Consider the following 14795-nt stretch of genomic DNA (forward strand, 5'->3'; position numbering starts at 1 on the left):
CAGCAGCAGGACTGTATTACACAACCTGCAACTTCATGACCCATGCTTATGTTACCATCACTATCAAGATGGAGGGTGAATCTTTCTTCAGTTAAATGTTAAAACACATCAGAATCTGCATCATACAAGCTAAATATGGACCTAAAATTAACCTGGTGAAACAATAATATATGGAAGATAGCTATGCTGCAGATATGACCAAATATGTAATCAATAATTGCAAAGTTTCACATTGCTGTTATATCCAGATGGCAGAAAATAAACTGTTAGAAGTAGTTTAATGAAAAACTATCCTCACTGACAACAGGGCTCTGCATCCCATTACAAAAACGGAACTGTTTGCACTACTGCATACATTTTCAGTAGATGATTCATCAGATTCCTCCCAAAGAACCCACCCTCAAAGTAGTTAGTTTTTCATTCATACATGATATGGCTATTATACAAGATGTCTATTGTACCTGATAACATCCGAATTGTAGTGCTTAAGAGAAATAAAAGACACATCGTGCTGGAATAACTCAGTGGGATAGGCAGCATCTCTGGATAACACAGATAGGATACAAGGATACAAAGGACATTTATTATCACATACACCAATTGGTATAGTGAAATTTGACTTGTAGGCGAGGTTTTGGGTCAGGACCCGTCTTCAGACCGATTGTGGTAGGAGAGGAGAAAGCAGGAAGCGAGGTAGGGCAGAGCAAAGCCTGGCGGGTGATCAGAGGATACAGGGAGGGGGGGCAATGGTTGGACAAAGGCCAGAGGTGAAAATACAAAAACGTGAACAAAAGATAGAAGAGGTCCGAATTGTGAGGCCAAAAGGAATACAGGTGAATGGGAAATGTGAGAAATGTGTGCAAGTCCAGGTGGGGCACATGGAAGAGGGGGGAAGATAGAAAGGAAACAACAAGAAGGGTGTTTGTAAGTTAGTTATCTAAAATTGGTGACTTCAATGTTCATACTATTACCTTGTATGCTACCCAAGCAGTATGAGACACCTTTTCTTTCCTCTAGTTCACATGTTGCCTCTGGCAATGGAGGAGGCCCAGAAGAGAAAGGTCAGTATAAGAATGGGAGTTAAAATGGTTAACAACTGGATGAACTGGCAGGGTTTGGCAGACCAAGTGTAAGTGTTCAGTGAAATGTCAGTCTATGCTTGGTCTCTACTTTTTTTTTGTCCCTTCCCTCTCTCCTTTCACCTATATTCCTTTCTCTGGCAACATTTCGCACCTCTTCTGCCCATCTCACACATTTTGTCTTTTAATCTCTGGCCTTTGTCCAACAATTTTCCAATCAACACCCCACCACCACTGTATCCATCTTCACTCACCAGGCTTTGTCCTGTCCCACCTCTCTTCCAGATTTCTCGCCTCCATCAAAGGTCTAGTCAATCAACAATGTCACCTATCCAGAGGTCTGACCCGCTGAGTTACTCCAGCACTTCGTTTTTTCATGGTAACCCGTCATCCGCAGTTCCTTGCATTCGCAGCAACTTCTTTGCCTTCCACTTAAACTCCTTCCTTTGGCTAAAGACATGTGCTTTAGATCAGCTAGGCCGTAACAAAAAAAAAAAAACAAGACCAAGCTGTGCCTGGTCTTTGACTTGGGATCTCCCCTTTCAAAGGATTGTTTCGTTTCGGGTCTTCTTCTGTACCACATTATTTTCTATGGTCAATGAGAGAATGCGTGGGAAGGAATTGGAGATGCTGGTTTACACTGACTGTCTGAAGAAGGGTCTCCACTGGCAACGTCACCCATCCATTCTCTCCAGAGATGTTTGCCCGTCCCGCTGAGTTACCCCCAGCATTTTGTGTCTGTATTCAATGAATGATAATATGTTCTACCAGCTTTTGGGTCGAGAGTGGTATGAAGCAAAGATCCTATAGCGGTGCTATTAGATCTTTGGTATGAAGATGTTTGGGTGAGGGGTAGCTCAGATAGCAACTGGAGCAAGCAAGAGGTGTGAGTGCTCGGCCAGCACCTGCTCGAGCTCCTCCCGCTCCTCCCGCTGCTCGAGCTCCTCCCTCTCCCGGCTCCCGGCTCTTCTCCCGCGCGACGCACCGGCTTGGCGCTGATTTCAAATCGCGGACGTGACGTCACAATGCGTGCGCCGTTATTAAATGGCTGCGAGCAGCGCTCGGTGCCGAGATACGAACTGTAGAGCAAAGGTTGGTCTTTATGTGTATAAATAATAATAATAATAATAATAATACAACACAACACAACACACTCGCCGTGGGCGCAGCTCCCTCGTGAATTATTCCGCTCACCCCGGGCCGCATCGCCACAGATTCTGTCTCTAAAAGGAACTGTATGTAGGTGGCGGTAACTTCACATCGAAGAAGATAAGACACAAAATCAAATGCTGGAGTCATTCACCGGGGGCGGGCAAACATCTCTCGGGGAGATGGAATGGATGATGTTTCGGGTCGAGGCCCTTCTTCAGATGGTAAATGTCTGGCACAGGTCGAGCCGGCCCTCCCTCCCTGTGCGATGGCGATGGACTCCGCCGTTGTCGCGGCGACCATTTACGAGGCACAGTTAGTTATCGCCCAATGCCAGACGACTATTTGTGTTGTGCTGGTCACAGAAGCAATCTACTATCGCACATTGCAATCGCTCCTCTTTTTTTTAAATCTCCACTCATGCAGCAACATTTCTCTCTTTCACTTATGTATCTGTACAGTGTGGATGGCTCGATTGTTATCACGTATTGTCTTTCCGCTGACTGGTTAGCAGCTGGTGACAAGCTTTTCACTGTACCTCGGTACACATGGCAATAAACTAAGCTGAACTAAATGATTGGACTTCTCCAGCCCTGTTACCTGGCTGGCAATGGAAGTAGAGGACAGGCTGATGTGTCTACGGGTGTGAGGGCCAGCCCTGCACCTGCGGTTAACACGCTGAGCAATTGGTGTTTGAAAGGCTTTCAGCCCGGCATGTTAGAGAGCTAATATCAATATGTAGGAAGGAACTGCAACTGATTGTTTACACTGAAGATAGACTCAAAATGCTGGAGTAACTCAGCAGGCCAGGCAGCTTCTCTCTAGAGATGCTGCATGACCTGAGTTATTCCAGCATTGTGTTTCTTATCTATGTTGGATTATTAATTTATTTTACGTCTGGGAGTGAATCATGCGGTTCCTACTGTAACTTTGGTTCATCTATTTTGTGTCTTGGGATCTGGGTACTGTTTTTGTTCATTACACAGCTTCTCTTTTCCTTAAAGCAATATTTTATTTCTAAGAAACAATTACTGTAATTTTTTCGGATTTGTGGGAAAATAGTATGATTCGTACTTTAAAACAAGGACTGGATGTTCTGTATATTAAAAAAAAAATAGTATATTTTGATAATAAGCAGTAATATTTTCTATAGGCAGTGTATGGGTAATTAGTTAAATGTTGGATCCTATTCGGCCAGTGTTCGGGAGGAAGAGGGTGTGACTGAGTGGGGCATTTAACGGGATCCAAGAGTCGGTGTGTTGCCTGCCTGGGTTCCAGATATCGTATCTGATCTGCAGAGAGGGATGAGGTAGATCCAGTTGTTGTGGTCCATATTGGTACCAATGACATAAGTAAAACCAGGAAAGAGACACTTTGAGCAAGTAGGAACTAAATTGAAAAGCAGAACCAAAAAGGTGATAATCTCTCGCATTGTTACCTGAGTCGCAAGCAAATTAGTATTGGGTCGATGAGATTAGAAAATTAAATGTGTGGCTTAAAGATTTGCCCGGGAGAAGTAAGTTTGAACGTGTGGGACGTTGGCATCAATATTTGGGGAAGACGGAGCTGTTCTTATGGGTCGACTTTACCTGAAACATGTTGGGACCAGAGTCCATGGGTAAATTTTATACAGGTTGCATAGCTGTCATTTGGAGGAAGACAGCAGAGTTGTTCAATGGAAGAATATTCAGCTTGGTGGAGGAAGAGGATGATGATGATGTGGTGGAGGGAAACTGGTTGGGTGTGTCTTGGGGAGAAAAAATGCATAGAGCTGTGGCAAAGGCAATCAAAACCTTTGTGCATGTAGGTGGGAAGAGAATAACTGAGTGGAGAAAGAATAGTCAAGAAATAATTTGTTTGGTATGAGAATGTGGGTCTATTGGTTTCGCATCACCATGGATTACCAAATTAACTGCCAAGGGGGTGAGGATAATGCTGCAAATCCCCTTAACATCTTCCTGTGTTCTGGCACAGCTGGGGGTTTTTTTTCTCCTCCAATGCATGCCCAATCCTGCAAACGTCCATCCTGCATCTGAGCAACCCTTAGTTTCTTGAATGGATGCCCAATCACTTGTCATAATGTCTACAACAAAAAGCATCCCAGTAAGTGATGTATCAAAAACAGTACTTGTTACTTTGAAGCAAAAAGCAAACTACAGGGGGAGCTCAGCCTGCCAGGCATCATCTGCAAAAAGAAAGACGGATGGCTTTTCTTCAGACCAAGTTTAGTAAATGTAATTAGTACCAGTAACACTTATGCTTTGATCACCAGACTACTGAAGTCAAGGTGACCAGTTTGATCAGGTCTTTAGAAAGAATTGCACATTGACCCCTTTGGAAAAATATTTCAAATTCTGAATGATATGTACTCAAGGAATTTGAGAATAGATACATTGGTTCTTTTGCAGTGATATTTTGCATTTTAAACTCTTCAAAAGATGGTAAATAGAAACTTATTTTTATAACTTTTTTTCCCTGATAGATATGAGAAAAATGAAAAGAAAAGTTGCCAAGTTGAGTGGCTTCCATCTTAGTCCAAATGAAGAAGCACTTTTGATAAAAGAAGAACATGAAAGGAGGAGGAGGTTAAGAATAAAACAGGTATAATTAATTAGAGGCACCAATCAGTTAGAAATTGCTCATCCAATTAAAATGAAGATTGATGTATAGCATTTAAGTATTTGTTTCCTTTTTATACTCCTTTTGAGGGGATATTTAATCATTCACCCCCCCCCCCCCCCCTGTTTTTTTGTTGTTGTGTGGGGATGGACTGAAATCCAGATTTGAAATAGGCAGTTAAATGTAGCTTCTATGATCTTATTCAAAATATGTCGATATTCTATTAAGCCCTTTATTCACTTGAATTACAGGTGATTCTACTGTAATGTGATTGTTGCATTTCGAGGAAACCTCATATTATAGAAAGGTAGACCAAGTGGGACCCGTTGGGTCCCGTCCCCTCAACGCGTGGTTGCGGGGGGCGGGGGGGGGGCTGGCCTGCGGCATCACATGCACACGCCACCCCCTTGATATTATATTAATATTATTCATTAGCTCCTTTTACCCCATCCCTGCCCCACTCACGCATAGCCCCCAACTCGCAGGCACGTCTACAGAGGGTGAGGGAGGATGGTGGGTATAGGGAAAGAGGGGGCAGATAGGGGGAGAGGCTTGGGGAGAGGAGGGGAGGGGGGGGGGGGTGTGACGTCATCAGCGAAAGAGTCGTTTTTATTTCAAAGTTTTGTCAGTTTTTTGACATTTTCAGTAATAACTCGAGAAATTTTGGATGCTATGGGGAAAAATCTCTCCGGGAATATGCAAAAATGTTACCGTTAGCTTGTCGTTTTTCGAGAAGATGTGATCGCGCGCGCGCGCGCACACACACACACACTTTTAAGTATATAGATAGTCATATAAATACAATTGTGTCCAGGGGAAAGATTTGGGATGGGTATTTTAGACTCTCGTGTTTTTTTTCGCTGCAGGATTTTGAAAAATTAAGGTTTTTTTAACAACTATAAATTTATATCTGTTACTGCAAGCTAAAATGTTGAAGGTTATATGTTACATTATTTAAAAGTAATATTGCACAAGTGTTAATAGAAGCAGATGCGTGTCAATTCCAATATCCTCCAATGAAAGAGCAGCTGTGTTCTTGAGGGACAAGGGTGTCTGAGTTTGGGGAGGCTAAATGGAAACATTTTTAATTCAAGACACCTTGTTTTATGCTTGCCAATTTCCAGAATAAAATTTAACTGGTTTTCCAGTCTCGATCAAAATTTCCTTATAACCAATTCAACGCACATAATACAAATAGTGTTTCCTTATTTATCGATCACATTAAATCCCATTCATATTGTGGAAACATGTATTATAGCATTACACAGGTAGTTCTACTATCATCTGATAGTTGTGTGCCTAGGAAACCTCGTAGAAAATCATATAATTAAAGACAATGGGTCAAAAGGGGTTTAGGGGCTGATTCAATAATAAGCAATTTTCTTGGGGGATTTTCAAAAATAAAGTTTTTTTCAGTAGCAATACATTTCTGCAAGCTAAAATTACCAATGTTACTTTGTTTAATAGCATACTGTTTGTTGCACAAGTGTCAATAGTAATGATTGCTTGTCACTTTCGATTGCCACCCACTTTTTAAGTTGTAGCTATGTTCTTAAGAGATGATAGTGTCTCATAGGTGTGGGATGTTCTCTGGAAACTGGTTTATTTTCCCCATGGTGTTTAAAACTAGGAAAGCTTTGTTTTCTGCTTGTGAATTTCCAAAGTAAACTTTAATGATTCTCTATTTCCAATTGAAATCACGTTATAACCAATTTGACCTGTATAATATAAATAGCTAATTTAGTATCCTATTTGTGTTATTGAATGCAGAACAATCCGTACTTAGATGTTTGACCTTTGTGAAAATATGGTTAGTTACAACTATATGGCTGGCCACAGCAGCTGATTATAAGCCTGATAATTGCAGGGTGTCAGGATGAAAAGCTTGCAGCAATAGTAAATGTATGTCCATTGTAATTTAGTTATCTCTAGTTTTTTGGGAATAAGTGAAGTTATGATGATAATGATCCAATTAAATAGAGTTCCAATATACTATACCACTTACCAATAGAACTTTATTCATCCCCGGAGGGAAATTGGGCTGCCAACAGTCACAACACACAATGAGGTACATGAAAACTTGAAATTAAAATTTAAATTAAGAGTGAAAAAGAAAAGACAAGGAGGAAAAAGACGTCTTAGCTGTATACTTCAAAGAAATGTACGGAAACATGTATGGTAGCCATGGCTAAGGTGAATACTTTTAAAATTCCTTAATTGGTTATGGTATAGGTCAGAGAACAAGAGCGCTTCATTGCTGTACAAATCCGAGAGAAGGTAAAGCAGTGCCGTAATGAACAACTTGAGCAACTAGCAACTGAGTTAAAGGCTGAATGGCAAATGGCACAAGGAGAAAAAACAAAGTGTCTCGAGAAATTATATCTCAGTAGTTTAAAGACAGTGGGTGAGGGGCACAGACAAGCTCAAGAAAATGTAAGTAATTTTTCTTTCTGTTCTTTATCTGGAACTAATCTGACAAGTTTACAGAAGAATCATTTTGGCATTTAAACTTTTGTTCACCTTGCAATTCTGTTCTTATTGGGTGATTTAAATAATTGTCCATTTGACTTCACTTTTGAGGTTTGCCAAAATTGGCATGTGGATTCCATTGACTTTTCATAGAGTTCATAAGTCATAGAAGCAGAATTAGGCCATTCGGCATATCGAGTCTACTCCGCCTTTCAATCATGGCTGATATATCTTTTTCTCTCATCCCCATTCTCCTACCTTCTCCCTGTAACCTTTAACGCCCTTACTAATCAAGAACCTCTCAATATGTTTTAAAAATACCCAATTGCTTGACTTCCACAGTGTATGACAATGAATTCCACAAATTTACTGCCCTCTCACTTAAGAAATTGTTCCTTCTCTCCTTTATAAAGGTACATCCTTTTATATTCTCCGGCTGTGCCCTCTGGTGCTAGGCTCCCTAACGCGTGTCTAACATGTCAAGAGTTACCAGTTCTCCCCGCACCCCCATGCTCTATTAGATAGATGGTGGTAGCTCTATTAGATAGTAGATTACAGGAATTGCATTCCAGTTTGTCATTGATCATTTTTTAAACATTTAATTAAGCATTAAATGACGTATAATCAGGACCGTGCAGTTTTTTAAATTAAGAATGCTTTACGTCTAAAGATGCATATATTACACTTATTTGAACTCAAACAACCACGTGGTTTTAAGATTTAAAAGAGCTACATACCAGCATGATTTTGCAGTCATACTAAAGGGTCCACGTTTTCATTTTGGGTTGTATCATAGGCAAGCTTGTCTAGTCAAACGGAAGCAATTGTGTTCTTGTATCCATGATAAGATTGGATTTATCGTTGCATATTTTGTTAATCAGCCGTTTCAGCTTTAAAATGTTATGTTTTTTCAATATTTTCAGTTGGCTATTTTTCTGACTTTTATATTAAGTTCTGAAAAGTAGGACTAATAAAGTAAAAGCAAGATGTTATTAGTTTGCATAAAATGATTTTCTTGATCTTCATTATTGATCTTTGCATACTGCTTATCAATTCCCACCATAGAAAATGTGTATTGGTGTCCTCATATTTTTAATTTTTTAATATATTTTCCTTGTAAGGAACCAGACTTGAAAATGCAATCAATTCGGGTAGCAGTTAATAGAGAAAAAGCTGAGAAAAGGCATAGAGAAGCTTTAATGGAGTTAAAGCAGCAAAGAGAAAAAGATCATGAAGCTCAAACCAGGTTTGCTATTGTTTGTATGAATTGAAATGTATTGTTTCTGTTATGTAATCTGTTCACTGTTATTTAACAAACTCAAGTATTTTGGCAAAAATGTTCTATGACTTAATATACCACATAGTGCATCATGATTAATGTCCAGATACTTGTACCAGCTTCCTTCTGCTTTCAATAAGTATTTTGGACCAGGTATGTAATTTGATAAGGATCCCAAGGATTCAATTTTTTTATAAAAACATAGAGTAGCCTTTAAAAAGTAAATTTCTTACACTCCATATTTTAATGTAGGTTGAATCAATATCATTTATGTTGTCATGGTAGTGAAGCACAATGAGGCTGAGATTGTTGTTCTAATCAGGGTTGCAGCCAAGCTCAGCTGGTGATAACTCTTGTGCTGTATTTTAATTGGAACATTAATTAGGAAGCCAGTTGCCCAAAAGTTAAAAAAAAAAAAAAAAAGTAAATTAAAGCTGCTCTCAATAACCCAATATACCATGAATGGTAGATTTGATTCTCTCTGTTCTGCTACTGGTGCAGAAATTTAAAAAGCTAGTGAGTTGGAGAAAGGATCGTAAGGGAAGATCAAGAGCCAAGTTGAAAAGGGTGGTTTGGACAGATGCATTAGTTGTAGTGGAGATCTGCCACATGAGGATGATGATTTCATGCAGATAAAAGATGACTTCAGGGAGATGATGGTAGCAGACCAACGTTGCCAAGGAGTGGGAATTGGTGGTTGATCAACAGGATTTTAGTTGGCAAGTGATAGAGAGGCTAATTGTGGGACAGATGATAGAAACAAGGATTTTTAGATACTGGTTATGCAAAAGGATACAAAGTGCTGGAGTAACTCACAGGTAGCACCTCGGGAGATGCTGTTTAGGGTCAGGACTCTTCTTCAGGCTGATTATAAAGTGGGGCTGGAAGAAAGCTGGGAAAGAGGAGAGGCAGGACAAAGTATGGTATGGTTGGTGAACACAGATTAGGGGGATTTTTAGTGGGAAGATAATTGTAACAAAGGCCAGAGATAAATTTGGAGGGTTTGATTTTTTTAAATATAGGAAAAAAACAAAGCGGGACAGATGATTTTGGCCTGGAAATTAGCAGCTGGGAAGAGGATGGAAACAGCAATCATAAATGTTTTGAAGTATAAGAGGACAACTAGCTACCTGAGGAATATTTCCTTATTTTACTTCCAGGTGTTGGTCTGAGTGGGGTGGAGATCCTGCATTAATGTCAAAATGCCACTTAGACTGCTGATTAGGAATGCATAAGTTTGAAATTGTGTTATTTGCAGCCCTTGTCTGCTGTAGAATTTTGGGCAGGTGCCATCAGATGTTTTCAATAGAAATCATTATTTGTTTTATTACCTTGGTCTTAGACAATACGTGCAGGAGTAGGCCATACAGCCCTTCAAGCCAGCACCTCCATTCAATGTGATCATGGCTGATCATCCTCAATCAGTACCCCGTTCCTGCCTTCCCCCTATATATCCTGACCACTATCTTCAAGAGCTCTATCTAGCTCCAAAGTTTCCAAAGAACCGGCCTCCACCGACCTCTGAGGCGCAGAATTCTACAGACTGTGTGAAAAAGTGTTTCCTCATCTCCATTCTAGATGGCTAACCCCTTATTCTTAAACTGTGGCCCCTGGTTCTGGACTCTCCCAACGTTCGGGAACATATTTCCTGCCTCTAGTGTGTCCAAACCCTTAATAATCTTGTATGTTTCAATAAGATCTCCTCTCATCCTTCTAAATTCCAGATTATACAAGCCCAGCCATTCCATTCTCTCAGCATATGACAGTCCCGCCATCCCGGGAATTAATCTTGTGAACCTACGCTGCACTCCCTCAATAGCAAGAATGCCCTTCCTCGAATTTGGAGACCAAAACTGCACACAATACTCCAGGTGTGGTCTCATTCGGGCCCTGTACAACTGCAGAAGGACCTCTTTGCTCGTAGACTCAACTCCTCTTGTTATGAAGGCCAACATGCCATTCACTTTCTTCACTGCCTGCTGTACCTGCATGCTTACTTTCATTGACTGATGAACAAGGACCCCCAGACCCTGTTGTACTTCCCCTTTTCCCAACTTGACATAATTTAGATAATAATATTCCTTCCTGTTGTTGCTACCAAAGTGGATAACCTCACATTTATCCACATTAAACTGCATCTGCCATGCATCTGCCCACTCGCCCAACAATTCCAAGTCACCCTGCATTCTCATAGCATCCTCCTCACAGTTCACACTGCCGCCCAGCTTTGTGTCATCTGCAAATTTTCTAATGTTACTTTTTATCCCTTCGTCTAAATCATTAATATATATTGTAAATAGCTGCGGTCCCAGCACCGAGCCTTGCGGTACCCCACTAGTCACTGCCTGCCATTCTGAAAGTGACCTGTTAATCGCTACCCATTGTTTCCTGTCTGCCAACCAATTTTCTATCCATGTCAGTACTCCACCCCCAATACCATGTGCCCTAATTTTGCCTGCTAATCTCCTATGTGGGACCTTATCAAATGTTTTCTAAAAGTCCAGGTACACTACATCCACTGGCTCTCCCATGTCCATTTTCCCAGTTACATCCTCAACAATATTCCAGAAGATTAGTCAAGCATGATTTCCTCTTTGTAAATCCATACTGACTCAGACCGATCCTGTTGCTGCTGTCCAAATGTGCTGATATTTCATCTCTTATGATTGACTCCAGCATCTACCCCACCAGCGGTCAGGTTAAATGGTCTATAATTCCTTGCTTTCTCTCTCCCGCCTTTCTTAAAAAGTGGGATAACATTAGCTACCCTCCAATCCACAGGAACTGATCCTGAATCTATAGAACATTGCAAAATGATCACCAATGTGTCCACGATTTCTAGAGCCACTTCCTTGGGATGCAGACCATCAGGCCCTGGGGATTTATCAGCCTTCAGTCCCATCAGTCTACCCAAAACCATTTCCTGCCTAATGTGGATTTCCTTCAGTTCCTTCGTCACCCCAGATCCCCTGGCTAGTACATCAGGAAGATTGTTTGTGTTCTCCTTAGTGAAGACGGATCCGAAGTACCTGTTCAACTCATCTGCCATTTCCTTGTTCCCCATAATAAAATCACCCTTTTCAGTCTTCAAAGATCCAGCTTTGGTCTTAACTAATTTTTTCCTCTTCACATACCTAAAGAAGCTTTTACTATTCTCCTTTATATACTTGGTAGCTTACTTTCGTACCATGCCTACTCTCCCCATATTGCCCTTTTTTTAGTTATCTTCAGTTGCTCTTTAAATGTTACCCAATCCCCTGGCTTCCTGCTCATCTTTGCTATGTTGTATTACTTCTCCTTTATTTTTATACTGTCCCTGAATTCCCTTGTCAGCCATGGTTGCCTCTTACTCCCCTTGGAATCTTTCTTCCTCTTTGGAATGAACTGATCCTGCACCTTCTGTATTATTTCCAGAAATACCTGCCATTGTTGATCCACTGTCATCCCTGCTGGGGTATCTTTCCAGTCAACTTTGGTCAGCTCCTCCCTCATAGCCCCCTTTGTTCAATGGTAATACTGACACCTCTGATTTACTCTTCCTCTTCCGCTGATCATTAGCCATATACTAATGTTGTTTGTTTCTGTTATGAATAGTTTGCTTGGGCACAATGCACTCCATTTACATTTTTGCCCTATCCCCACACCTTGCTTTTACAGTACAGCAGGTGGTCTAGTATGCTGCCCAATTTATCTTTCAAGCTGAAGTGCATGTAAAGAAAGAGTACCAATTATTTTTTTTTTTTAAATGCACCATAAATTCTTTAAGGTTTGGTACTGGAAGGATTTTTATGTTTATAATATATTATTAAACCATTGTAAAAGGAGACTAATTTTGTGCTTGCATTTAAAATTATGTATTTATACTTCATTCAGACATATTAAAACTCGCAATAAAGCATTATTGATCGAGAAGCAAAGAGCAATGACAATTGCACATCTTCCACCACCTCCACCAGATCCCTTTGCTGTAAGTACTCCAACAAAAAAATATTTTTAATTAATTTAGAAGTGCTGTCCAATTTGACACAACCATCTAATATCTATGCTATCTAATATCTTTGTATTACATTACAAACAAAACCAAACTGAATCTTAAGTTGTAACACTGCAACTTTTAAATGCCAATAGAATGCCAGTACATGTTGCAGGAGAATGTTATTTAAATAGATGGAGATATAATTTGTTCATTTATAAAATTAATTAAAAAATGTAAAGTTTTCATTTGCTTTCCTCCTGCTTGTGAAATCATAATTGATCAATAGCATTGGACAGCACAGTGGTGCAGCTGGTAAACCTGCCACCTCAGTGCCAGATACCTGGATTTGATCGTGACCTTGGGTGCTGTCTGTGGAATTGGCAAGGTTCTCCCTATGACTGCATGGGTTTTCTCCCTGTGTCTGGTTTCTTCCACATTCCAACAATGTGCAGATTTGGAGATTAATTGGCCTCTGTAAATTTCCCTTGATGTGTAGGGAGTGGGTGAGAAAGTGGGATAACATAGAGTTAGTGTGAACCGATGAACGACGTGGACTCTGCAAGAAGAGCCTATTTCCATGCTATATCTCTAAACTAATCCTAGCATTGTAATTTCTCAACTCAAACTGTGTAGTAAAATGGAAATAATTTAGAGTTTTTCTGTACTTTTCTCCTTTCTGCCCTCTGCAATAAATATTAATAGTTTTTACCCAGTCAAAATATGAACAGAATCATGCCAATTGGACAGTGCCTTGATTGCCACTTCAAGGACTTGGATTTCAAACACATTCTCAATACATTAATAGGAAGTTCCTATATTTTTTTCTTTTTAAAATTATAAATATTTAATTTTGACAAAATGCATTGATATCCAAGGGAGCATGCACAAATGGATTTGATTTTTGCATGAGAGTTTAATGGAACTTCAAATCAAAATTTAGAAAAATTAGGAAAAAATGTGATGTAGTTGCAAATGAAAATAAGCATATAGTGGTAGATGTGATGCTTGTGAGTAAAATTATTGTTCACAATTGCGGATTGCTTGACGGGGGATAACACCGGCATGATTTCACTTTTTGCCTGGTTGGCAGAAAATTACAAAATTGGTTTGTTGGAACTGGGACTGCTCATTAGAACATTTAATTAGAACTGTGTGCAATTGAATAGTTAAGTGAGTGGCGCAAAAACATTTTGAAGTTAATTTCAACAGTAATGTATGTTTTTAAAGGTGATATCTAATTGCAATTATATAATTACCTTCTTGAGGCAGTTTTATAATATTTTCAAATTCTAGGATCTTGAAGTTCCAAAGTACCCAACAGTGAAGATGTATGATATTGACAGCTTCTCTGCCACACACTACCATCTGCCTGAGCCTTGCGTGAACAAGGAAATAACCACAAAGCAGGTAATCTGATTAACATGAACACGACCAATTGCAATTTAATAATAAAAAACAATAAAATGCACAGTCGCTAAATATTTGGTCCAACCAGACCATGTTAGCATTTTACGCTTCATTTGAGATTTCATCTTTATTAAGGTGGCTCAATCAGCATAAACCACTATTATTTGTATCCTTGTGCGGATCTAGTTATTCTGTAATATTTCTGTTCTGTTTTGCTGAGCCACTTCCTTTGGTATTAAGTGACACTTTTAATTCCTTAATGATTTCCGTTGATTTTATAAAAACATTATTTTTTACGAGGGAAATACCCAATCCTTGTCAAGTGAAATGAAATAGTGACTGTATCTCTTCTTGATTTCAGCTGAGTAGAACTTCAAATCCTCCCTAATTCTTCCATTGCATTTCTGATGCATGAGCAGTACATAATATTCCAAATGTGATCTAAACAAGGTTAATATAAATTTAACTTCAGTCCATTTCAATCTTCTTTGGAAATAAACTAAAGTTTTTGTTAGCTTTCTCATAGCTTTAAGAGCCTGCCCCACTTAGGCGAAACTTTAGGCGACTGCCAGGGACTAGTTTTAATGGAATTCACCTACGACACCTGGTGACAACCTATGACAAAACCTACCACAACCGACGACAGCAAAAATTGTCGCCACTGTCGAAAAATTTTCAACGTTGAAAATTTTGCGGCAGTCGCCTGTAGTCGCCCAAAAAAATCACCTAAGTGAGACAGGCCCTTTACTAACTTCTAATCTCATCATTGTTTGCTCCCAGGCAAATGCTGATACAAAGTATTATTTTCCTATTTTGT

General features: G+C 39.7%; 1 protein-coding gene across 1 annotated transcript in view; it reads left to right on the plus strand.

Annotated features, from left to right (window-relative positions):
* The first annotated feature begins 2061 nt into the window (after window positions 1–2061).
* cep295 (centrosomal protein 295) overlaps window positions 2062–14795 on the plus strand; it is a 61237-nt gene continuing 48503 nt past the window's right edge. The window contains 6 exon segments of the mRNA XM_055637293.1: window positions 2062–2171; window positions 4711–4829; window positions 7080–7280; window positions 8438–8562; window positions 12469–12562; window positions 13865–13978. Of these exon segments, the coding sequence (XP_055493268.1) occupies window positions 4713–4829; window positions 7080–7280; window positions 8438–8562; window positions 12469–12562; window positions 13865–13978 (651 nt within the window). The 5' untranslated portion in view covers window positions 2062–2171; window positions 4711–4712.

Source organism: Leucoraja erinacea, chromosome 6 (genome assembly GCF_028641065.1).
Source record: "Leucoraja erinacea ecotype New England chromosome 6, Leri_hhj_1, whole genome shotgun sequence".
Taxonomy (NCBI): Eukaryota; Metazoa; Chordata; class Chondrichthyes; order Rajiformes; family Rajidae; genus Leucoraja; species Leucoraja erinaceus.